Below are 25238 nucleotides of genomic sequence, written 5' to 3'. Positions count from 1 at the left end.
CTGATAGTTAAGTTCCACCCACTGGAACGGCAACTCTAGCGATAGCGTAAGAGGCCTTGAAAATGCCTCCGGGCCCAGCGGTGTCCAAAGCGAGGACGAGGAAGTAATCAAGGAAGGGGTCCACAAAGAAGGACTTGTGTAACATTTATTGGTTGGTAGTGAAAATGACCCGACGCGTCGGTAAGGATGGATGAACGTTCCATCGGCCCAACTCACTGCTTCTGAACGGCGAGAGGAATGGACTGCAGGCTCACGACGTAGTCGGTGACGCAGGACGGCATGTACGACAGCGGCAGCCAGAAAAACTTGGCGTCCCAGCCGGGGGAGTAGCGGGTGCGGGGCCGGACGGCGGCTATAGCGTGCTCCATGCAGCCGACCACCTTCATCAGGTCTGCATCGCTCAGCTGGGCAACTTTATCGAGCATGATCTCTAGCGCTAGAGAGGGATTAGCAGTAGCACGAATTAAAAGGCAAAGACACACACAGACGGAGGAAAACAACGATCCAAACTTACTCTTTTGTAGGTAATGGCTCCCGTAGTCATCCCTGACCTCCTGAGGCATTCTGTCCCACAGCATCTTGACGTTTTTGCTCAGGATAGACACGTCGGTCATGTTTGTCTTGAAGAAGCCAGGCTCAATGCAGAGGACTTTGACACCAAAAGGCGCCATATTTATCCTAAATACAACATTATTGGGATGAAGTTAAATTATACGACCTGTTCTTTCAAGGAGGCTTTGAACTTTTGAGTCGACATGCTTTCATGTTTCACCTGAGACTGTCATTGAAAGCCTCCACACAATACTTAGAGATAGAATATGGACCTCCGAAGACACTGATCCTCCCAAACACGCTGGCGACGTTGACCACCCGTCCCCGCGCCTTCTTAATGAGCGGCAGGACGCTCAGGGTCACCGAGATCACCCCGATCAGATTCACGTCCAGCATGGATTTATAGTCCTCAATGACCAGCCAATCGTGCGGGCCCGATGGAATAGACACGCCTGCGTTGTTGACCACAGCCCACAAGCCTTGAAGGATCACACACAAGACACCGTGTTAAGACAATTATTCTACTTTCTATTGTGCCAAAATTCACAATTAGACAACGAAGCGTTCCTACCTCTAGGAAAGACAATAGAGTTGGAGGAGGTAGCTAAAGCTAATAAACCCAATAATCATTGGGACAGTTCAGTCTGGAAGTCTTCTCCACACTCACCACGCCCCCCAACTTTATCCTGAATCATGGCTGCGACGTTGCCAACGCTCTCCTTCGACGTGACGTCCAGGTGAGCTGTGGTCAGGTTGGAGGAGCAGGACTTCTTCAGGTCCACCTCTCCCTTCTCCGTGAAACAGCCGGCGATCACTCTGAAGCCCTGCTTGTCCAGGTGGCGGGCCAGGAGGTTGCCAAAGCCAGAGTCGCAACCCGTGATGTAGACATACTTGTTGCCCTTGTCTGGGACCCTGGGCAGCTCCCTGACCCAGCGGTACAGGTAGTAGAAAGCCACCAAGCCCAGGAGAAACAGGTACATGGCTGGAAGAGACACCGGCCTGTTGTTATTGTGGGTCAAAAGTTGTTTCTACAGATCTAAAAATGACTGTAAGGAGTTTAGCTAACCTCCCTGTCCCTCTTTACTTTAATACGTTTAGGATTTAAACTCTTTCTGGTTACGCTGTAAAGGCAGGAGAAAACAACATACCTGTGCTGCAGCGTTAGCGGACTGCTGTTACACGAACTTCCTGAGAGCCATGAGTGAAAAAAGTGTGGGGAAGAAACAAAGCCCCGCCTTCCTGCAAGGACACGCGTGGAAAGTGTCGCCATCTATCGATCGTTACAGGAACTGCTGCTTGTGCCGCTCTCGTCTTCCGGACCGGAAGTGAAATAAAAAATAATAATTATATCTCTATTATGCTGTTATATCGGTATTAAAGGAGAAGCATCACAATACAAAACAAAGACGACTTTTGTTCCGGAGATAAATAATCTTGGAATCATTCAGTTTATTCCCCTGAGCGTTTTTACTTTCTACCACAAGGGGGCAGCGGCAGCGCTTCCGTCCCTGTTTTGCTGATTGTTGCCTTGGAAGGACTTAAATGTCTCGGTGAATCCGGGAAGATCTGTGATGTCACTGATGTGTGACATTGTATTAAAAACTATTTGAGTCGGGTTATTTTTTAGCCCTTAAATGTTGACGTGAACCTTAAATAAAGGATGGATCCATTACTTTTTAACAACCCTGAGCAACCAGTCCTCCATTAAACTTTGATAGGAGATGTGAGACGATATTGGAGTTCGACCCACTGAAACAGCTGCCCCCCCCCTCTTGACTTAAGTTGTAGATTATTTACTCTTAGGTCTATTTCATGGGGAAAGAATCTCAATACGGGCATTTCCCAAAAAATAGAGATGCGATGCAGCAGGAAGAGACAATGGAGAGACTGCTTGTGCAACCGGTTTATGAGTATTGACGTTATAATTACACAAAATTGTCTTTGTTTGTCACCGTTCTGTTCATACCTGGTGTGCAGACTTCAGGTCCTCCAGCTGCTTCTTCTATGGTTTTGTTTCTTCTTCGTGTGTCCACGCATCTGTCATAAATACGGAGTTTCCTCCCCCGCTGCCTCTTCCCTTTTCATATCTGATATCGTAAGAGTTTGGGCTGGACCGTTTGCCAGCAACACACGTTGATTTTTATATTGTATGCTGACAACCTCCAAAAGTTCCCTACTGTATCCCGTGGCTCCTTCCTGCATCACACGCTGCACAAACTACACAACGCAGAAGTCCACCGGTCAAACTTGGCCTTGGTAGAGGTATAGAGTCCCCGAATGCTCCTTTTTTATTGTTTTGTGGCTTTTGTCCTTTCAATTTATCAGAGCCAGGGATAATAAATCTGATCAAATCTGCTAGACGATAAAGAGGCCTTGAAAATGCCCCCAGGTTCACTGATGTCCAAGCAAGGCAGAGGACGTAATCAAGGAAGGGATGCAGAAAGAAAGACTTGTTTAGCATTTATTGGCTCTAGCCCAGATAGTGAAAATGACCCGACACGTCGGTAAGGATGGATGAACGTTCCATCAGCCCAACTCACTGCTTCTGAACGGCAAGAGGAATGGACTGCAGGCTCATGACGTAGTCGGTGACGCAGGACGGCATGTACGACAGCGGCAGCCAGAAAAACTTGGCGTCCCAGCCGGGGGAGTAGCGGGTGCGGGGCCGGACGGCGGCTATAGCGTGCTCCATGCAGCCGACCACCTTCATCAGGTCTGCATCGCTCAGCTGGGCAACTTTATCTAGCATGATCTCTAGCGCTAGAGAGGGATTAGCAGTAGCACGAATTAAAAGGCAAAGACACACACAGACGGAGGAAAACGACGATCCAAACTTACTCTTTTGTAGGTAATGGCTCCCGTAGTCATCCCTGACCTCCTGAGGCATTCTGTCCCACAGCATCTTGACGTTTTTGCTCAGGATAGACACGTCCGTCACGTTTGTCTTGAAGAAGCCAGGCTCAATGCAGAGGACTTTGACACCAAAAGGCGCCATATTTATCCTAAATACAACATTATTGGGATGAAGTTAAATTATACGACCTGTTCTTTCAAGGAGGCTTTGAACTTTGAGCCGACATACAAAGATAATTGACGGTGTGTTAATGTTTCACCTGAGGCTGTCATTGAAAGCCTCCACGCAATACTTAGAGATAGAATATGGACCTCCGATGACACTGATCCTCCCAAACACGCTGGCGACGTTGACCACTCGTCCCCGCGCCTTCTTAATGAGCGGCAGGACGCTCAGGGTCACCGAGATCACCCCGATCAGATTCACGTCCAGCATGGATTTATAGTCCTCAATGACCAGCCAATCGTGCGGGCCCGATGGAATAGACACGCCTGCGTTGTTGACCACAGCCCACAAGCCTTGAAGGATCACACACAAGACACCTCCATCTCACGGGTGAGCCTCAAAGTCTAATCTTCCAAAGGTCTCACCTTTACCACAATTATTTTTAAACATTGGTTAATAACTTTTGAGTTATTCAAATCACAAGAGTTGGAGGAGGTAGCTAAAGCTAATAAACCCAATGATCATTGGGACAGTTCAGTCTGGAAGTCTTCTCCACACTCACCACGCCCCCCAACTTTATCCTTAATCATGGCTGCGACGTTGCCAACGCTCTCCTTTGACGTGACGTCCAGGTGAGCTGTGGTCAGGTTGGAGGAGCAGGACTTCTTCAGGTCCACCTCTCCCTTCTCCGTGAAACAGCCGGCGATCACTCTGAAGCCCTGCTTGTCCAGGTGGCGGGCCAGGAGGTTGCCAAAGCCAGAGTCGCAACCCGTGATGTAGACATACTTGTTGCCCTTGTCTGGGACCCTGGGCAGCTCCCTGACCCAGCGGTACAGGTAGTAGAAAACCACCAAGCCCAGGAGAAACAGGTACATGGCTGGAAGAGACACCGGCCTGTTGTTATTGTGGGTCAAAAGTTGTTTCTACAGATCTAAAAATGACTGTAAGGAGTTTAGCTAACCTCCCTGTCCCTCTTTACTTTAATACGTTTAGGATTTAAACTCTTTCTGGTTACGCTGTAAAGGCAGGAGAAAACAACATACCTGTGCTGCAGCGTTAGCGGACTGCTGGATATTACACAACCTTTAGACCCAAGAGGGAAAAAGAAGGGAAAGAAAGACCCCTCCTTCCTGCAGGACACGTGGCAACAGTCGCCATCTATCGGTCATTACAGGAACGGCTGCTCGTGCAGCGCTGCCTCGTCTTCCGCAAGTGAAGACATGTGCTCTAAAACTAAATATTATTGGAATGATTCAGTTTATTCCTTGAAGCCAGTGAGACTCTTTTAATCTCCACCACATGGTGGCAGCAGCGCTGCTTCTGCCGCTCCTGCCTAATCAATGCGGCTTCCCAACCTCTGAATGTCTTAGTGAACCAGGAAAGATCTGTCACAAAACTGTGATGTGTAAATGTCAGTATTTTTCAGATTTGTTTGCGCCACCAGTTTGCCTTTGAACAAAATTAATTCATATTAATAATTCATATTATTTGGATGCTGTTCAAAGCAAATCTGAACGCAAGCGAAATCGAAAAAAAAAGACTTGAAAAGCTGCGATGATTATTTTGTAATGAAACATCACATCATCAACTTATTTCTACGATCTCTCTCTTTATTTTATTCTCATTTGACCAAATTTAAATGGCATCTATAATAATTTGTAGAAATTAGATCTATTTGTCGATTTAGATTTTGCCTTTAACACACAAAGAGCAGGCATGTATTACTTACATTTTCACTTTATTCTGGCTACGTTTGGGTGAAACAGACGTACACAGAGCACAAAGTTTTTTTTTTGACGAGGGCAATAACCTCCAGTGCAAACTGTTTAATGTCAGCACACACTTATATTGACAAATGGTGCCAAAGTTACCCATCGAATAGGAGATTAGAAGTTTGTGTCAATCAAAACAACAAATCGTGGCTGATTTTCTCAGGGCTTTGAGCATAAAATCGTCTCATTGCCTTGACATGTCCGGATTTATTTAAAAACAATGTGCAGTAATCGGGCTAAAGCCTCTGTTTCCTGCTTGAATCCCATTAATCCCTGCGTTAATCAGGACCTTCCGAGGCTTCGCGGTTCATCAAATCCTTTTTACGTCCTGCAGATTAAGCCCTTTCTGCAGTCCAAACACTCCAACCCATTTGTCAATGTTGAAACAGTTGCTGGTTTATAATTTATTACACATCCGACTGCGATGTGAGCAAACAACCCACGAGATGACAAAAAGATTCTCCCCAGTGTTCGATGCTTATCGTCTTACAGGGTGTCCTAAACTTTACTCTGCGTGAAAATATTGCTTTCGGAGCAGCGGGCAGCAGAAACGGGGAAATGTTTGCCCGCTGGGGTCGGCGGCCTTTTCGGCAGCATGAACCGACAGGGCACTTACCCTCAAACAAAACGCTGACCCCGAGTTCCAACCGAGCCCAGATCCGCTCAATAAGAGCACGTGAATCGCCAGCAAGGTACGCACTTTGTGCTTCGTGCAACCGACGACTGGGCTGAACCGCAGCAGTCTGGAGACCGGACGTAAATGCTGCTGAATGAGAATCCTTCACAGCAGAACCCACGGCCCATTTCTGGATCTCGTAGCAGAGACGTGCGGGTAAGCCTCGTCCTTTCAGGGCTTGTCTAATGTCTCATGATGTGAATGCGTGTTGGACGGTAACGACTCTGGATTTGGACACCTGCGATGCGCGCTCATTCTGATTTTCCCAGGTGACTCGACATGCCGACCGGAACGGTGAAACTGCAAAGCATTAAAAAACTGGGACAGGAAAACCACAGCTATGAGTTTTCTGATGAAGGTACTTTGTTTATTTCTGCTGACAGTGAATATTATTATTATTATTAGCACCAGCTGCAGATGTAATAAATGTGTTTTTTAATACCCTGACTGTCCTTGCATTGCAGAGCCAGCTGGCTCCTATATGTGAGTATAATTATATGTCGCGACTATAAAATATAAATACTATTCATATCAAAGTGCAACATTTAGCCAGGAGTCATTATTAATATTAAAATTAGTTGTATCCGATTGGTCGGCAGAAATTCAGAGCCGTTAAATTACAGCAGCGTGAGTTTGATCATTGCTGAACGCAGTATTGATAAGCCATGATTACTAAATCATCATGGCTTATCAATACTGCGTTCAGGTAACAGTTTCTGTCTTCTGTCCCCGTCCATGCAGGACCGTGGTTTCTTCCAAGGGTAATGAGAAGTGAGTGTAAAATGTCAATGCAACAGAAGCTTTAACATTCCTCTGGAGTAACGACCTTCATTTCCCAACAGAGGTCAGGGAGACGCGGAGAAACCAGCCATCAGGGTCGGCTTCTTCCAGCTGGTAAGGCACGTTCCCTTCGCCACGCCGGTTCTACGTCTCCCACCCGAGACGGGCTCACCGGCGTGCTTGTTTGTGCTCCAGTTCCGATTCGCCTCTTGCAAAGAGGTGCTGATGATGGCGGCGGGCGGCGCGTGCGCGGTGCTGCACGGCTCGGCCCAGCCGCTCATGCTGCTGGTGTTCGGCCTCCTCACCGACACGTTCATCGAGTACGACGTCGAGCTGAACGAGCTGAGCGACGGCAGCAAGGAGTGCGTCAACAACACGATCCAGTGGAAGAGGAACCACACGGGCTGGGGCGGCGTGAACGACTCGGCGTGGGGGGCGGCGGGAAACAGGTCGTGTGGGTAAGTGGGTCACATTAAATTAAAATGATTTAAATGCGGGATCTGTGTTCGGCGGTTTTGCAGGGTGTGATTTATTAACGGGGGGGGGGCGTGCACTCTTTCAGGATTCTCGACATTGAATATGAAATGACCATGTTTGCCTTTTACTACGCCGGAATTGCCGCCGCCGTGTTCCTGCTGGGATATTTTCAGGTTGGGACCTTAAATATATATATTTTTTTATTGCCGACAGCAGTCAGGGGGAGACGGAACTTGAGTCCGACCTCTCTTTCAGATCTCCCTGTGGGTGTCGGCGGCTGCTAGCCAGATTCAGCTCATCAGGAAAATGTACTTCAGCAAAGTGATGAGGATGGAAATCGGATGGTTCGACTGCACCTCTGTGGGGGAGCTCAACACTCGCATGTCGGAGTGAGTGTGGGGGGGGGGGGGCCGCAAGCAATGGCATAACGCCCGCCGGGACCTGTGTTTTGGAAGCATCGCCGTTTCCGTCTTCCATTATCTGCGTCTGTTTTTGCAGCGATATCAACAAGATCAACGACGCCATTGCGGATCAAGTGGCGATCTTCCTGCAGCGCTTCACCACCTTCGTGTGCGGCTTTTGCATCGGCTTCGTGAAAGGATGGAAATTAACTCTGGTCATTGTGGCGGCGAGTCCGCTGATTGGCGTCGGAGCCGGTCTCATGGCTCTGGTGAGACCCGAACGGACTTGGGTTCTCTCTCGATCTTCGGTTTGACCACTCCTCTTGACCTTTTTCATCTCCAACAAAATCGTCTAGTTTGTGGCTAAGCTAACGGGGATGGAGCTGCAGGCCTACGCTAAAGCCGGCGCCGTAGCCGACGAGGTCCTCGCATCCATCCGGACCGTGGCTGCCTTTGGTGGCGAGCAGAAAGAGGTACAAAGGTAAACATCTGCCAGTTTGAAGTGGAATGTTGAATAGTTTTGCGTTAAAATTTGCCGCTGAGGGGACCTCCGCTCCTTCTCCGTCTCCAGGTACGACAGGAACCTGGTTTCAGCCCAACGCTGGGGCATCAGGAAAGGTCTGATCATGGGGTTTTTCACCGGATACATGTGGCTGATTATCTTTCTGTGCTACGGTCTGGCTTTTTGGTACGGCTCCACTCTGGTGATTGACACAGAGGAGTATTCGCCGGGAACACTACTGCAGGTACCAGAGGACGTTCTGCTTTATCACAGCTGCTGCTGTATAGCGTATAGTTTTTGCATCTGATCTTTTCATTCTAGGTGTTCTTTGGTGTTCTGATAGCAGCCATGAACTTGGGGCAGGCCTCCCCATGCCTGGAGGCGTTTGCCGCCGGTCGCGGCGCTGCCACCATCATCTTTGAGACCATAGAAAGCGTGAGATGCACGGCCGTCGTGATTTTGTGTCTCAATTTTCACAGGAAGCCATCATTCCTCAATGACAAGTCTAATTTTTCAAACGTGTCACCGTCAAGGAGCCGGAGATCGATTGTCTCTCCAAGGCCGGGTACGAGCTCGACAGAGTGAAAGGAGATATCGAGTTTCACAACGTGACCTTCTACTACCCGTCCAGACCCAAAGTCAAGGTGCTGGCGTGTTTTAAACGGCCTTCGTACGAAAGCGAGGACAGCGTCGGGAACTTTGGTTGTGGTTTCTGCTCAGATCCTGGACCAGCTCCGCGTGGCGGTGACGTCAGGGGAGACCACGGCCTTTGTTGGCCCGAGTGGTTCAGGGAAGAGCAGCGCCATACAACTCATCCAGCGCTTCTACGACCCCAAAGAGGGAATGGTGGGTTGCAGTTTCTAAATATACATCCCTTGAGGATGATAGAAGTACATCATAATCCATTTCATTATTCTGCCAGCGGGTCCTAACAACCTCATTTTTCTCTTTGAGGAGAATTAAAGGTCTTTTTTTTTTCTACCTTTAAGTCTCCAGAGAAGAAAATTGCCTCTTGAAACACAATAACAAGTACAGGAGAGCAAGAAAACACGCTATCTGTCACTAGCATTGCTGCAAAACGCGTCCCCACTCAGTGCCTTAATAACATCATCCATCACTTTGACTAAACCGCTTGTCCTCTGTGCACCCTCCACCTCAGGTCACCCTGGACGGACATGACATCAGAGGACTGAATATCCAATGGCTGCGCTCGCTGATTGGTATAGTGGAGCAGGAGCCCACGCTGTTCGCCACATCCATCGCTGAGAATATACGTTACGGCCGACCCGGCGTCTCCATGGAGGACATCGTCGCCGCTACCAAGGAGGCCAACGCCTACAACTTCATCATGGAGCTGCCGCAGGTGACGCGGCAAATTCCGGTTTTCGCGACTTAAAAAAAAAAAATGCAGTTTTAACCTTTCTTTTTAAAAACCAAAACAGAAATTTGATACCTTGGTAGGCGAGGGTGGAGGTCAGATGAGCGGCGGACAAAAGCAGCGCATCGCCATTGCTCGAGCGCTGGTTAGGAATCCCCGCATCCTCCTGCTGGACATGGCGACCTCCGCCCTCGACAATGAGAGCGAGGCCGTAGTTCAAGAGGCTTTGGATAAAGTGAGCCGCGCTGCGATAAAGACGCTTTCCTTCCTATATCTTTGAGTAAAGATGCAACAAGGTACATTTCCTGTCAGGTACGAATGGGTCGCACCACCATCTCCATAGCTCACCGGCTGTCGACCATAAAGAACGCCGACGTGATCGTCGGCTTCGAGCGCGGCCGGGCAGTGGAGAGGGGCAAACACAACGACCTGCTGGAGAGGAAGGGAGTCTACTTCACTCTTGTCACCCTGCAGAGCCAAGGGGACAAGGCTCTGAATGAGAAGGCTCGACAAAGTAGGTCCGACCTTTGAGGGGAAGAGTCTCTGCCCTCTACTGATAGTGATCTCTTGCATTAGTGGCGGACACAGAAGCAGAGCCAGAGAGGCTATCCAGAGCAGGAAGCTACCGCGCCAGTCTGAGGTAACGCACCGACCCCGACTGTGCATCTGAATAGGGTCATTACCGCAGTCATTTTGTGTCTCAAAGTGAGTTGTAGCTTAGCAGAAGCTACCTCCATTTAATTAATCGCCCTTTTATATTATTTAGAACATTTCGCTGACACTGTCGTCCAGAGACACTTGGAAATCGTGCCGCAGCAGAAGAGGCTTGAGGCCTTCTGCCGGCGCCATTACAAGCACTCCATAATGAGTGCAAGCGGTCCAGTCAAGCGGCTTTACTGCATTCATTTCCCCTTTGACGTGTTTATATGCTTGGAACAGAAGTCATAAAAATAACTACTGTTTGACTCGGGAAGTTTTTTTTAACTTTTGCAGAGCCTCGATCCGCCAGCGATCCCGATCCCAAATATCCAACCTGATCCCAGACTCTGGTGTTCCCCTTGCCGGAGGGCTCGGCACCAGAGCCTACGTTTCACCGGCAGACAAAGCCAAGGTGTTTCAGGCACACATTAATGCGAATGCTCCTGGTGAGCTACGCTAAAAGCCTTGTCTTCATGTCTGTGAATGCACAGAATGCCATCCCAGAGGAGGAGGAGGAGGAGGAAACTGTGGAGCCCGCTCCGGTCGCCCGGATCCTGAAGTACAACCTCCCGGAGTGGCCCTACATGCTGTTTGGGTCCCTAGGGGCCGCCGTGAACGGAGGGGTCAACCCGGTCTACGCTTTGCTCTTCAGTCAAATCTTGGCGGTGAGGATGAGGAGGCTCTAATTACCGTCTTGATAGCGCCGTGGCGAAGTCGGTGGAAGCCGCAGCACCATATTGTTCTGAACAATTCACGGGCGAACCGTTTAATCTCGCCTCTTAGTTTTCATGCCAAGTCTGATATGTGGCAGCAAATAACGTGCTAAATCATAAAATATAGATAAAATATAATGCAATCCAATCTCGCAGTGAACTTCAGAACACTGAACGCACGCAGGTCTGTAATGAATGTGTGTGTGTGCGTGTGTGTGTGTGTGTGAGGAGCAGACGTTCTCAATAACAGATTCTGCGGTCCAGAAGAGGGAGATTGACAGCATTTGCCTGTTCTTCGTCATGGTCGGCGTGGTGTCGTTCTTCACTCAGATGCTGCAGGTAGAGTCAAATCCAACGACGGGAACGACGGGAACGACGCAGAGAGGTCTTCAGGTCAACGGAGGCTCTTTGTGTGTGCGCGCGCGTCTTCCTCAGGGTTACGCGTTCTCCAAATCCGGAGAACTTCTGACCCGCAGGTTGCGGCGGCTCGGGTTCCACGCCATGCTGGGTCAGGAGGTCGGCTGGTTTGACGACCACAGGAACAGCCCCGGGGCTCTGACCACACGCCTGGCGACCGACGCGTCGCAAGTTCAAGGCGTGAGTGTGTGACGCGGCAAAACCTGCGACGACCAAATGTCGCCTCCTCCAAATGAAAACGCGACTTCCTTCTCAGGCCACGGGCTCGCAGATCGGCATGATCGTCAACTCTCTGACCAACATCGGCGTGGCCGTCTTCATGTCCTTCTACTTCAGCTGGAAGCTCACGCTGCTCATCCTCTGCTTCCTCCCGTTCATCGCTCTGTCGGGCGGCTTCCAGGCCAAGATGCTAACGGGGTTCGCCAAGGAGGACAAGGTGGCGATGGAAGCCGCTGGGCGGGTCAGACGCTGCCTTTTCTACTGCCGTCTTTAGAATCCGACCACACTCGACGGCAACAAGCTTATCCACCGACGGCAGGCTGCTTAAATCTGTGTCTCTGTAACGCTGAAGAACCGAAGTTGAACTCAGACTTCAGCACAAGACATTTTTATCAGGTGCACGTTAGGAATGGGGCTAAGCCCGCCGTGCTTAATTCCTGCTGGGGCCCACCCATGCTTAAAATGTTATGCCGCTGGAACGGCGGATTAAACCTCAAGCCAACAACGGCGAGGCCACGAATCAAAGTCAATTCCCTATGATCTGTCTTTACGCTATTTTAATCATCGCGATGCAAGAAACCAATAAAGTGGATTAGATGAAAGTTTAATTACCCCTATGGGGGGGGGGGGGCTTACTGCAGCAGCATAAAATGGTGATACAGATAACAGAGGAAATCCTTTATCTGTGTCGTATTCTCCAAAAGCACATTGAAGCCACACAAAGATTAGGAGCAGCTGCGCCTTAACCGCGTCATCCGGGATCGCCGTTCTCAAGCACACGTCTTCACTCGCAGATTTCCGGAGAGGCCCTAAACAACATCCGCACCATCGCCGGCCTGGGCAAGGAGAAGAGTTTTGTGGATATGTACGAGAGCCAGCTGGACGCGCCGTATCAAGCGGCGCTGAAGAAGGCCAACGTCTACGGAGCGTGCTACGGTTTCGCCCAGTGCATCGTCTTCCTGACCAACTCTGCGTCGTACAGGTTTGGGGGCTACCTGGTGCGACAGGAGAAGCTTCATTTCAGTTTGGTCTTCAGGTGAGAGGCAAGGCTTTCAAATTTGAGCGATTAACGCAAAAAACAAAAAGAAACGACGCAACCGCGTCGGTTTCTGTCACAGAGTGATCTCAGCCATCGTCACCAGCGGGACGGCGCTCGGCAGAGCCTCCTCGTACACGCCGGACTACGCCAAGGCCAAGATCTCAGCCGCTCGCTTCTTCCAGCTGCTGGACCGCGTGCCTAAGATCAGCGTGTACAGCGACAAGGGAGAGAAATGGGTACGAGGGCATCCCTACTTCCTGTGTTGTCTAACCCGCCTTTAACGGACAGGAGGTGGCACCCCAACGCGCCGTGTGGCCGATGAGCAGCCCTCTGAACGCCCCTCCCTCCACTGTGCTTTCAGGATGACTTTCAGGGGAACATCGACTTCATCGACTGTAAGTTCACCTACCCCACCAGGCCAGACATCCAGGTGCTGAACGGCCTGAACGTGTCGGTGAAGCCCGGCCAGACGCTGGCCTTCGTGGGCAGCAGCGGCTGTGGGAAGAGCACCAGCGTGCAGCTGTTGGAGCGGTTCTACGACCCGGACCACGGCAAAGTGGTGAGGAAGACTAACACCTACTATATTTTAGGCTAAATGTATTTTAAGGCCTATTTTTAGATTCATACGTAGATTGTGGAGCCAGATTGTTTCCTTAGGAGACCAGAAAAAGAAGAACAATCTTTTCACAGTTTGCTCAAGTTTACCAAGTCAACTTATGATATGACAAATCTTGCACACAAAGGTCAAGGATGCAAACACTTCGCACCAGCTGCGCCTGATAAATTCCGTTTTCCTTTGGATTCTTGCAAACGAGAGGTCTGACTTTGACGACAGCCTTTCTCGCCGTCACAGCAGCTGCTGACCTTTATTTGAATGTCACAGACGCCATTGTGAAATGAATAAGTCGTGCGTGCGGCCTGCTTTCAGCTTTCACCCGCGACTGTCATCGTTTAAAGTCAAATCTGTCTCGACGTTCATCATTCTCTGTGATTCAAGTATTTTTACGCTGGAATGACTTTCCGTCATTTATCACCATTAATGCCGACTTTGCATTTTAGAATAAGGAATCCCTGCCAAAAAATTAAAAGTCCATCAGAATCAGCTCAGCAGTTAGGACAGAAATGACCGGGGCGATAGCATCATGATTGCTCGTTAAACGAATTGTATTTTCAGCCTTTATTATCGTATCCCTTTCCACTAATGGTTAAAATCAATCGCTTCCTGCCAGCTGATCGATGGCCACGAGTCGGCTCGCGTCAGCGTGCCCTTCCTTCGCTCCAAGATTGGCATCGTGTCCCAGGAGCCCATCTTGTTCGACTGCAGCATCGCAGAGAACATCAAGTACGGCGACAACTCGAGGCAAATCAGCATGGACGAGGTCGTCGCCGCCGCCAAGAAAGCCCAGCTTCACGACTTTGTCGCGTCACTCCCTGAGGTACGCTCAGCGCGGGCCGTCTCTGGCGAGGGTGGAGCATGTTTAAAGAGGCGTAGAACTTCTCCTAGATGGCGTTTCCCTCCGCCTCAGAAATACGACACAAGCGTCGGTGCCCAGGGCTCCCAGCTGTCTCGCGGTCAGAAGCAGCGCATTGCCATCGCCAGGGCGATCATACGCGACCCTAAGATCCTCCTCCTGGACGAAGCCACCTCCGCCCTGGACACGGAGAGCGAGAAGGTAGGCGCCGTTTAGCCGGATCCACAAACCCCACTCGACAGCGCGGGCGCAGCTGCTTGATATTCTCCGGGCCAGAGAGCAAAGAGAGGCGGGCACTTAATTATTATTATCATTAGCATCACCATCATTCATCATCCCCGTTATTATCGCCGGGCAGCTCGCAGTTCATGCCAAGCCTGAGCAAAAATAAACGGAACCACGGCGAGGACAAAAAAAAAGATTGTGAAACTACCGGCACTATAATTTTGACGAGTGTTTCATGGTGGTGACAGACGGTGCAAGAAGCCCTGGACAGAGCCAGGGAGGGGCGGACCTGCATCGTCATCGCCCACCGCCTGTCCACCGTTCAGAACTCCGACATCATCGCCGTCATGTCCAGGGGCTTCGTGATCGAGAAAGGAACGCACGAGCAGCTCATGGCGCTGAAGGGAGCCTACTACAAGCTGGTTACCACGGGAGCACCAATTAGCTAATAGGGGGGGCTAATTAGCCAAAGACAGGAAATACACAGAGAAAGCGTCTAAGGAGCTTAACGCCATACTTTGAAAAGGAAGATACGCTTGTTCACTCGAACGGTATTTATTTTTGAAGAGAGGGTTTTGTATATTTTTCTTTTTACCCACTAATTTGAGGGAGTTTAAGGCAGTTAGCGTTCACGCACCATCGGGCAGCGAGAAGGTCACATCGGATGATTTCGCCTAATGAGTCTTTAATCTGGTTTTATGACCACAGATATTCTATTTCTGAATAAAAACAGCAATAAACTCAATCATATCTATAATAATAAAGTCATAAATATATAAAAACATGACAGCAGAACCTCCACGGACGTTTTTCTCTTACTGTAGGATAGCAAATCTATGTTTTTGTGCCGAGTTATATGAATTATATGAATCTGAATGTACATAAAACAGAATATAAATTCCGATGTCCGTGCACATTTCCTTTTGTTCGTTTAAGACCTATGTTTGGACACAAATAATGATTAAAGGAAATCAGCTGTGAGGAGATTACAAAGGATATTTTAACATCTGGAAAGTTGGGGTGCCGGGAAATTTACCAGCACTTGAAATAAAAAAAATATATCAGAATTTCTTTTGTGCAATTTTCAACAATTTACACATTAGAGTTTAATATAAACTGCATCCACAAAATGAAGATTTCTTTTTATATCCCACTTCAATTAATTAACTAGCAACGACTATAAAAGGAGTTCTGTCCTCTTCCTCGGCCTTGAGGTTCAGCGAATGCACCGCTAACGATAAAACGTCGACCCTCTCTCTGCACGTTGCTCCGCGATGATAAAGCAACTTTGACAGAAACAAGGACAAACGGTCACCGTGATGGATTACGTACCAAACGGGGCTGTAGTGCCGCATCGAGCAGAAATGAATACAGATGACATCTAAGTCAGGTTTGTATTAAATATGCCAGAACTGCTGCAAGTCATCAAAGATGATACGCTTATAATGCAGTCAGCAGAGGTGCATGCTGGGATAACGCAGGCAGGCTTCATGCTACATTCCCACAGAGAGCTGCTTCGGCCCCAGCCTCGACTTTTCACGACTAAAGAACTCCCCGACTGGATTCCAGAGTCGGGAATATTGAATCTAAAGCGGCTGCCCGGCTCTCCGGCCCGGCTCTCCGGCCCGCGGTAGCGCCTGCCGATGCTCGTCACAGCCCGTACCGTCAGAGTGCAGATGCCAGAGACACTGCATCAGTTAGCGGTAATGTATGACACACCCCACACTGACCTCTGGGAAATTGAGTCTTTAATCACAGCGTCTCCCGACCCAGCCTCCAGCTTAAATTAGCATTCCTCAGACGCAATCTAATCTCACAGCTTCCAACTGCCGATTCGTTCAGGGAGAGGACACCGTTTGACTTCCTGCCATGTAACATCAGGGCAATTCGGATTGATGGAAACAAGCGCCGGAGGGCAACTGATGCTCTTTGGGGGGGCAATCATCCTCCCGTGTGGGTATGTTGCTCCAATCAGGACCGTCTTTCTGCCGCGGCCTCCCCTCCTACATCTGGGACAGTCATCCTCTGAAGGATGCTAACCGGCGATAGCCGAGTAGCCGTAACAGACCGCTGAAGGGATGATCGGCAAATTAGCCGGCTCAGAGCAGCGGTGAGTACGACGTTTATTTAGTCAGATAAACCTCGACAATAGTTGGCCTTTGGGGAGTTGCGTTTGTTTTGATGTTGAATTTGAATGTGAAGAGAAGAGAGGAGATTAAAGAGAGCTTCAGGTTAAAGCGAGCACAAAGAGAAAGTTCAACGTTTGATCTGGTGCAGCGGCCGCAGGTTATATTTCAGCTTTGAGTGTTTTTAACTCGAGTCTTTACTCCAGAGCTAAATAACAACACAAGACTTTCCTCTCATCTCTCGACCTTTTAATGACGCAAACAACCACGGGGGGAAGGCGTATATATACCTGATTTCTTCCTGTGTCCCTCGGTCTGGCTCCTTAAACCAGAACTAGAACAATAAATCCTTACTTGAACAATTAGCATCAACCCGAGGAAGAGTTCAGTTTTCCAGATTTGGAGAAAACAGTGACGTTCTCATTTGAGCCTCAGATGCTTTCAGACAGACACACGGCGACTTCTGCTCTGTGCATTGCTGTTCATTAAGATTCCGTTTGAGTTCAATGCATGGATCAAAAGCATTAAAAGCAACGCTTCAAAGGAAGCAAAGAGAATCCAGGCAGTCGGCTAAGACGTAGAACCTCAGCGCCGGAACAAATGTCATTACGCCGCCATTAAAAGCAGAATTCAATTTCCCTTTTTATCGCAACTGTTTTTCTTAATAGTGAATACGCCTGATAAAGCTGTAAATTATGAATTATAAATGGTGAGTATTGTTGAGTTCTGGGAACCGTGGCCGACCTCGGGGGGGGCAGCCATATTAAACGGCGTGATGGCCACGATGCGCATTGCTGATGTGACCGTCGCCATCTGACCTTGCCCGATTTGTTGCACCCACACTTCTCATTTCGGCTTCCCCCCCCCCCCCCTTGAAATCAGATTACCTTTTTGTTTCCTGACAAACTTTATTGGGACGAATCCGTGATGGCGTAATTAAATAAAAGGGTCCCGGGGGAGCGACAGCGGAGGCCGCCCAGCAATGATTCCATGACGGTGAGCCCCCTCTTGCCTCATCGGAGCTGACACTTCTGTAAATTAAACCCCCCCAGGGCGGGCCAAGCCAGTGAAAAAGGGTGATTTGTCACGATTGGGTAAGCGTGCCCTCCTCAGACGCGAGTCGATAGCGCTCCGGCAGCGAGGCTTCCAGGTGACAGTGATCATCATTCACACCCGTGAAGCTTTTCTGCATCCGCCCAAACTAAATGTTTGCTCCCGCGTACTTCACTTACCTTCCAGTAACAGTCGAGGTTAAGGTTATTAAGGCCATAAAGAAGCCGGGAGCGTCGGCGTCCTCCCGCAATCATCTCCCATCGGTTCTGCCCGGGTCCCCAAGCCCACCCCAAACCCGATGTCGTCTTCCACAGCTCAGGGAGGGAGGGGGGAGCAGGTCTTCTGTTAGTAAATCAGAAGCGATAGGGGACCCCCCCAATAAGCCCAAGGTTCCTGGGTAACGGGTGGCTGCCCTCCACTTGAGAGCATCAATTTTCCGTTTTGTGTTTTTATTTTTTTCATTTTTCACCCACACACATGAAAGAAAGAAATAAAGAAAGAAACCGAGTCAAGGAAAGAGTCGAGAAGGAAAAGGTTATTAATCACTTCAGGTTTGTTTAATTTTCTGTCCTGAATGGATGTTCCTTGATTTATTTGGCCGTGACTCATGGAATGGAATGAAGAGAGAGAGAGAGAAGCACAAGAGGTTAGGCAGAGCGCGATTTCAACGCAGAAAATCATTCATAATTCCACTTGTTAAACTTGACTTTGTCCCTCTGGCCTCTGAGATGTTGGAACATTGCTGACGGAAATCAAAGTAAAGCCTTATAAAAGGCCACACAAGTCCTTTCATATATAGCGGTGAAGTGGGAAAGGAAGTTTATGCACCTTGTAGCCGGGGGCTGGAGAACACCGATACGACTGTCACCCCTAAAAAGATGGCGTGAATGAAAGTCCTGAAACTCAAATGTAAAATGCGATCCTGCTTGCGCACAGGCAACAATAACTAATTAACCGTTTTTCCCGAAAGTATCCTTAAAGCGGAGCTTCAGGCCTCGCCGGCTTCATCTTCGCTAAGCTCTAATTAAGAAAACGATTTTGAATCCCCCCCCCCCCCACCCCCACCAGATTCGCTGGAGGATGGAATCAAAGTGGCCAAATGAGTTTCAGAATAAATATGAAAATATTGCGTCGCTGGTTTTGCATTCTTTAAGGAAGTTGGGCAGCTTATGCATATTTAGCAGGAAGTGGGAGATTTGACTGGAAACGTAAACTGCTGTGGGACGTTGGTGATTAAAACCGCCCAGAACATCACTGGCGCCTCAGCAGAACGAAAGCCACAAGCCCGAATGAGGCACGATCCAGCCTGCATCAGCGAAGCAAGCTCTGGGCCTCCATCCGGGGGGTCAGGCGGGTAGCGAGAGCCCACGTCAGGGTCTCCTCCCAGAACCCTGCCAGCTAAACCTGCACCTCCTGCTGCCTGGATGCAGACAAAGACGAAGATGCAGAGACCTCCCTCCCAAAAGTGAACAGGAAATCAAAGAGCTGCAACTTTCTCCAGGTCGCAGGAAGGAGAAGCGGATTCCTTTCCCTGCTCTCCGAATCAAACCAAAGTCTCGTATAAATGTGCGGCCGGTTGTAAATCGCCCCCGCTGCTTTCGTTCGCCGAACATCCGCTTCAAGAGATCAGCCTTCAGCCGAGGCCGTTAAGCATTAATTCACTGGCAACAACAGAGGGATTCCGAGTGGCTCATCTCCGCCCTGATGGACGCCGCCGACTTAAATCCCATCCGTCTGTTCGGGATGACAGGAAATAATTCACAGGTTTTGTCCTGCAGCCGGACAACCTGATGACGGCGAGATGGGCGGCGTGCAGAACACAGAGTATGCAGCCATGCAAAGGCCTAATCGCCCCCCCCCCCACCCCCCACCGCCATTGATTTGTTTACAGAGAAGGAATTTGAGCGTTGAGTCTGAGGCAGCCGACACCCAAAATCGACTTTTCTTTGATGCGCATTAATCAAACGTTGAAAAGTTGGGAGACAGGAAAGTGATTGATAGTGTCTGCACTCCTGATTACAGGACTGCATCGAGCCGTGACCTTTCTGAGTCCCGGCGAGCCATCAGCGTTCCCGCGGCGTTAAAGGAAATGAAAAATAAAACACAATTCATCCGCCTGTCGCCTGCAAAATTCAGACGCATGCGCCGCCATCATCTCGTCTGACAGACCATCGTCAGATTATTGCAGCAAACATTATCGTTTCATTCCAGGAGAGCCGCTGCAGCGTTTCTCGGAGGAAGAAGATCACAACAGCTGCCTCCCCACGAGCGCCGTTCCCTCGCCTATAAATGCGTCCAAGGCAGATGGCCGAGTTCACGACCGCCAATTCATTCCGGAGCTCTGTGCACGAAAGGACAGGTCAGGGGGGGAGGTCACGCTAACGGCGGGGCCAAGGGAGAATGCGTTTTTGGCGAAAAATTAGGGATTCATTTTGTGCAGATGCTTTTTTTTTTTTTTTCCCCTGAGATGCGCTCTGAAGCAACGTGAAGAAATTTGCATCCGGCGCCGACGCCATCCCGCCGCACTACGACGGCAAACAATGGTCGACTCTATTCTCCACAGGCGTGCTTTCTAACGCTTCGTTCTGAAGTGGGAGCGTTCCCAGTTGTCTCGCCCTCCGCCGGGCTCGTTACGCGGTTCGTTTATGTAATCTCTCCCCAAGCTTTAGCCGTTTAGACGCTCCACCATCGGGTTGTTTATTACAGAGCAGACTTTCTATTGCTCAGCATATTGGATCACATTGCATTCGCCATCGGGGGGAGATCAGAGGAGAGGAAAAACAAGCTGGGAATAAGTGTTATTACACGTGTAACAACTGGACCGAATGTGCTTTTAGATTCGTATTTTTTTTTTTTTTTTTGGAGGGGGGGGGGGACAAACTCATTAACCAGAAACGTTTTGTAGTTAAAATGATTTTCCTTCACACATAAACTTAAAGAACAAAATGCACCCTAAAGCAAAAAAAAAAAAAAAACATTCGAGTAAAGCTGTTTCAATAAAAAAAAACAAAAGGGGCTCGGTGTAAAAACACCAACTGGGAATAGTTTCACGAAGACATCATAACAGCAATTCTTCCTACAAAGCTCCCCCCCCCCCCCCCCCCACAAGAGCTTTGGAGCCAACCTGTTTGAGCAAAGTGCTTCCCACATTTCACCTTTATCTTTCCAAGTGCAAGAAGAGAAGACATTTTCCGCTTTTTTCCGTGCTAAATCCCGCAGGAGTGCAGCCGCTCCCTCGGATCATCCCGATGCCTGGAACAAAGGTTTCACGCGCAGAGCAACTCGGCTGCTGCGACGCCGCCGGAGCAGATGCGTCCAGATGCGAGGACATCTAGTGGACGTGATTCACAGCTGCAAGAACAAGCTCTAAAGTTCAGATCTAGAAGGCGCTGGAACTACTGAATGGACTAAATGTCCCTGCAGAGATAGAAAAAGGAACATTTCCTCGGACGAAATTTCAAATTGACATTTCATGCGTGAGTTTAGCACCAGGAAACCTGATCAAATATTTAATAACGGCTGTGTTCCCCCTTTAGAGATCAAAACCTTCTGAATAATTTGTCTGACAGGGTTCCAATCGTTCACCGTTACAAAGTTACACATTCACAATAGGCTACAATCCCAGTACGCCCCTGCATCCGAACAAACAGCAATCACGAAGCGATTCGTTTATACGGCCCGCAATCTCCCAAAAGTCGAACCGAAGAGTGTATCCATTTACAGATTCCCTCTATTAAACCCACAAGAGCATTCTTTTTTTTCCTTTTATTGTTTTTCTGCAATAAATACAACAGCAAGTCTTACAAAAGCGGTTTATTTCATCTCAAGTAAACGAAAAGGAAATGTAACGCTCGTCTCCGGCTCGTAGATCGTCTGCAGCGCGGCCTGAGACGAGTAACGGCACGCTAGGAATGCTAGCAGCCGGTAGCTCCACCGCGTCCCGGTACCTTTGAGACATGTTTTTCATTGCACGATACAAAGATATGGAGGATCCGTAAGAAAATATGTCTGGTCTGCAGACGATCCAGTCCGCCCTGTTTAGATGAGTCGTTACGCGGTGAACTCACCGTGACCCCGAGGCGTCCGGGAAAGAAGCACAACTTAAAACACAGGAGGAACATTCAGAAGTTGGAGCAGTGCGATGACCACGAGGGAAACGTCTGGATTCAAAGGATCAGTTTGTGCCTTTTAAAAAACAAAAACAACGAGTGCTTCAAGCTGACTTTCACTTTCCCATAAAAATCGCAGCGCCGCCGGCTTTTATCTTCGCCACCAACCGGCTGAACGTTTCTGCACATTTTTGGAAACCTTGTGTCCGACTTTGTGCCTATTTTGTGGGTCTGCGTTCTTAACCGCTTTCAAGCGAGGGGGGGGTGGGGGTGCACAGAGGAGCTCGCCTTGCACTACTGATACTGCTGGCATAGTAATTAGTGCACGGACAAAGTTCTGGACGCTTCGTCAATACCGGTCCTTCAGCTCGGCGCTACGTGCGCTTCAGTGTTTGCCAGAGATGGCGAAGCAGGGGCGTGGCTCTCCTGCTAGTAGCCGCGCCGCTAGCCGCGCTGCTAACACTTGAGGTGCTTCTTGCTGGTCATGTCGTTCCAGATGCGGTGCATCTCCTCGGGGGAGATCTGGTGGACGGTCACCACCCGGCGATAGCGGCAGAGGCTGTAGGCCATCTTCCAGTGGTTGAAGCCGCTGTTCTGGAACGGGTGGATGCCCAGCTTGCGGAGGCACACGCCCACGTACACGTCCTCCAGGTGCAGCAGCCTGGTGTGCAAGGAGGTCTTGTATATGAGCTCGGCGACGTCCGCCGAGAAGACGTAGCCGGTGCCGGAGCAGAAGGCCGGGTACTTGCTCTCCGGGTACAGATCCCTGGGCATGTACCACTTGCTGCGCATGTCTCTGATCGGCCCGCCGTTGATGACGTAGCCGGTGAAGTACCTCCTCCTGGACTTGGAGGCGGGCTTTAAGAGGTTGTAGACGAGGTTCTCCATGTTGACGAAGATGTCGCTGTCCGTCTTGAGCACGTATTGAGCTTTAGGGCAAAACGTGGCCACCCAGCGCATCCCCATCAGCGTCTTCAGGGTCAGGTTGTGGTAGGAGTCGATGAAATCCTCCACGACGACGTCGTGGAAGATCTGGCTCTCCTGCTCCACCATCTGGTTGAGGACGCCGTCGGTGCTGCGGCCCAACAGGAAGAGCGTGACCACGCGGACGTCCGGGAACGTGCTCTCGTCGCCCCACGTCTCCCGGATGGCCTGACGGGCGTCGAATTCCTTGTGGGTGGTGCTGATCAGGATGACGAGGAAGGGGGGCTCCGCCTCGCACTTCTTCGCCTCGTTGATGAGGTAGCCGAAGTCGTGCGGGTTGAGCGAACGCGTGTGGACGTTGGCGAAGGTGGCGTTCTTATTTGCCTTGGCCGTTTTGCGCACGGGAATGGTCGCCTGGCCCCCGTAGGAGGCGGAGGGGCGGGACACACTGAGGTACCACAGAGCGCTGGCCCAGCAAACCACGGTCAACAAGTATAAGCAGGAGACCTTCGAAGACATCGCTGGCGTCGTTAGCGGTAGCAGCAGGCTTGGAAACGCTGAGGCCACGCCTCCATGGGTCGGCTTAGATCCGGCGGCGCAGCTTGAGGCTGCCTCCGCAACGCGGGCGACATTAATTTGAGATAACAGACGGCTCTACTGTGTCGTGTCGGTGTCGTGATTGAAAAGGAGCACAGCGGAGATTTATTTTCGTGTCCTCAGCCTTACTGTGTCCCATCGCTCCTCACGGGGGGGGGGGGGGGGGAGGGGGGACAGGATGCTTTCAGCTCACCTCGACAGCATCTAAAAAAAAAAGACACAAAAAAACAAGACGAGAAAACGGTCAGACGGCGGCGTAAATCAGGACCACGCCGTCTGGAGGTGCGACTCAGACTCGTGATTTATTTTAAAAGCATCCTCAACATGCGTCTCCTCCCGCAGGACAGGTAGAGGAGGAGGCGTCCCCGGTTGTCTCCTCTGTCCCCGCCTCTCAGAGGAGCTCTGTGGTCCGAGGAAATGATACCAAAGCAACCCGCTCCGGTGACAGGACGGACCTGCTCTACCTCAGCGCTGATCGCTTTCTGTTTGCATACGCTGTTTTATCTCCCCATCATACACCCCCCCCCCCCCACCCCCCCACCCCCACACACACACGCTTCATCCATATCAAACGCACTCCAGCAGTCAGAGGAGAGTGGGAGGGAGCGAGACGGAGAGGGAATACGAACAAGGCAGAGAAGGTGGAAGTGAAATGCTCTCACAGGAAAAGATTCCTATCCACTTCCTCTTCCTCCCATACTTCCCCATCATGTAGGCTTCCACTATTTTAACGGCTAACGATCCGCTCCGCTAGCTGCGTCGGCAACGCTGCGGAACTTCCAGCAGGAATCTCTGCTCTAATTGGACACGCCGACAGACCAAACGAGGACAAATTGAAGCTCTAAATATGGCAGAGCCCGTCGATACTGTTCTCCAGAACCGCACGCTTCCCGTGTTCAAGCTCTCCTCTCAAAGGCAACGACGGGGGAACCGGTTTGCGGGTCCGAATCCCAGCTTCGCAGACTTGTCTTTGCTCTGAAGCGCCAGAGCCGGTCTTCTTCTGGGGATTTGATTTCCCGTGCATGACGAACAGAAGAAGAAGGAAGACGCCACAGATCTTATTAGAGATAATGAAGCTAATGCTGCTTGTTGCTCAGTTCTCAAGATGGCAGGGGCTGAGATAACGCCGGGCCTTTCATCCGACCCCCCCCCCAGATTTCCTGGAGACGGTTCTTTTCATCAGGACTTTCTGTGATTCCACTCACCGCCCCCGTTTCTACTGTCTCTCTCTCCTTTTCTCTCTGAAGCAGAGCCATCAATCTCACGGTCCGGTGGAATCCATCTAATCACGCCCCCCCCCCCATCACACTCTTCTTCACTACTTCAGTGGGTGCTTGATCCATCTTCATGCCTCACTACCTCCCTCGCCCTCTTTCTTTGTCTCGCTCTCTATCCTTGTGGCTTTTTGATTTTTCTCCTCATTTGAAGTTTCCCACACTCCTTCTGTTACTCCTCCAATCATCCCGAGCTACTTTGACTCCTCTCGTGTCATTTTCTTTCTCCCGGGGTGTCGGATTTCTCTGCTCAAAGCTCGCCTTTAACTTATTGACAGCTTCCATTGCATTCGGTCTCCCTCTCATTCATCCCCATTTGTTTACCTTGATTGCTCCTCTATCCCCTCTTCCTGTTTACACCTTTGTCGCCCCCCCCCCCCCCGAGGGTCTGTCGCCATCATAATCCTCAAACAACTCTGCTCATCTCGCCAGAGCCTGAATAACTGATATCCTCACTTTGCGCGGTCGACGGTTTTTTTTTTATAACTATGCGGAGGCTGACAGCAGGTAACGCCACACATTATAATCACATTACGTGTTTATTGATTGATAAAGAGACATCTTTTCAACATAAAACTACACGAGCAGATGGCTAATGTGTGGGCGCTACATTTCACTCTCATTAACGCACCACTGCTAAAATCGGAGGGCTTAATTACTTGTTTACGTCGACAGTCGTTTGTGAAGTTAATGCGACGCAGCAGAAGGGTACCGGGGTGGCTTTATTGTAAATATCTGGAAGAATACACGCCCTATTTAATCTCTTATTCCCACGTTTAAATCCTACATAACCATCCGCTTTACTTTAACGCTC

General features: G+C 49.9%; 4 protein-coding genes across 4 annotated transcripts; 1 reads left to right on the top strand and 3 right to left on the bottom strand.

Moving 5' to 3' along the window:
- Positions 1-157: 157 nt before the first annotated feature.
- On the bottom strand, positions 158-1743 carry LOC137911966 (retinol dehydrogenase 7-like). The gene is made up of 5 exons (XM_068756309.1): positions 1701-1743; positions 1220-1534; positions 773-1031; positions 515-678; positions 158-436 (listed from the first exon to the last, which is right to left on the bottom strand). The coding sequence occupies exons 2-5, from the start codon at positions 1530-1532 to the stop codon at positions 213-215; spliced, it is 960 nt and encodes a 319-aa protein (XP_068612410.1). The 5' UTR covers positions 1533-1534; positions 1701-1743; the 3' UTR covers positions 158-212.
- Positions 1744-3015: 1272 nt separating this feature from the next.
- LOC137911993 (retinol dehydrogenase 7-like) lies at positions 3016-4654 on the bottom strand. Its single transcript, XM_068756340.1, has 5 exons — positions 4615-4654; positions 4134-4448; positions 3666-3924; positions 3391-3554; positions 3016-3312 (listed from the first exon to the last, which is right to left on the bottom strand). The coding sequence occupies exons 2-5, from the start codon at positions 4444-4446 to the stop codon at positions 3089-3091; spliced, it is 960 nt and encodes a 319-aa protein (XP_068612441.1). The 5' UTR covers positions 4447-4448; positions 4615-4654; the 3' UTR covers positions 3016-3088.
- Positions 4655-6298: 1644 nt separating this feature from the next.
- On the top strand, positions 6299-14790 carry abcb11b (ATP-binding cassette, sub-family B (MDR/TAP), member 11b). The gene is made up of 28 exons (XM_068756339.1): positions 6299-6377; positions 6484-6502; positions 6761-6790; positions 6862-6913; positions 6995-7257; positions 7362-7449; positions 7532-7665; positions 7775-7946; positions 8034-8158; positions 8249-8423; positions 8501-8614; positions 8713-8823; positions 8900-9025; positions 9339-9542; positions 9622-9792; positions 9870-10071; positions 10134-10197; positions 10551-10668; positions 10748-10921; positions 11204-11308; positions 11405-11566; positions 11643-11846; positions 12400-12641; positions 12724-12880; positions 13006-13203; positions 13874-14080; positions 14171-14317; positions 14590-14790. The coding sequence occupies exons 1-28, from the start codon at positions 6299-6301 to the stop codon at positions 14788-14790; spliced, it is 4044 nt and encodes a 1347-aa protein (XP_068612440.1).
- Positions 14791-22085: 7295 nt separating this feature from the next.
- On the bottom strand, positions 22086-23072 carry LOC137912113 (beta-1,3-galactosyltransferase 1-like). The gene has a single exon (XM_068756469.1). The coding sequence runs from the start codon at positions 23070-23072 to the stop codon at positions 22086-22088; it is 987 nt and encodes a 328-aa protein (XP_068612570.1).
- Positions 23073-25238: the final 2166 nt, after the last annotated feature.

The sequence above is a fragment of the Brachionichthys hirsutus genome, chromosome 24 (assembly GCF_040956055.1).
Source record: "Brachionichthys hirsutus isolate HB-005 chromosome 24, CSIRO-AGI_Bhir_v1, whole genome shotgun sequence".
NCBI lineage: Eukaryota > Metazoa > Chordata > Actinopteri > Lophiiformes > Brachionichthyidae > Brachionichthys > Brachionichthys hirsutus.
This window is presented reverse-complemented; position numbering and strand designations above follow the sequence as displayed.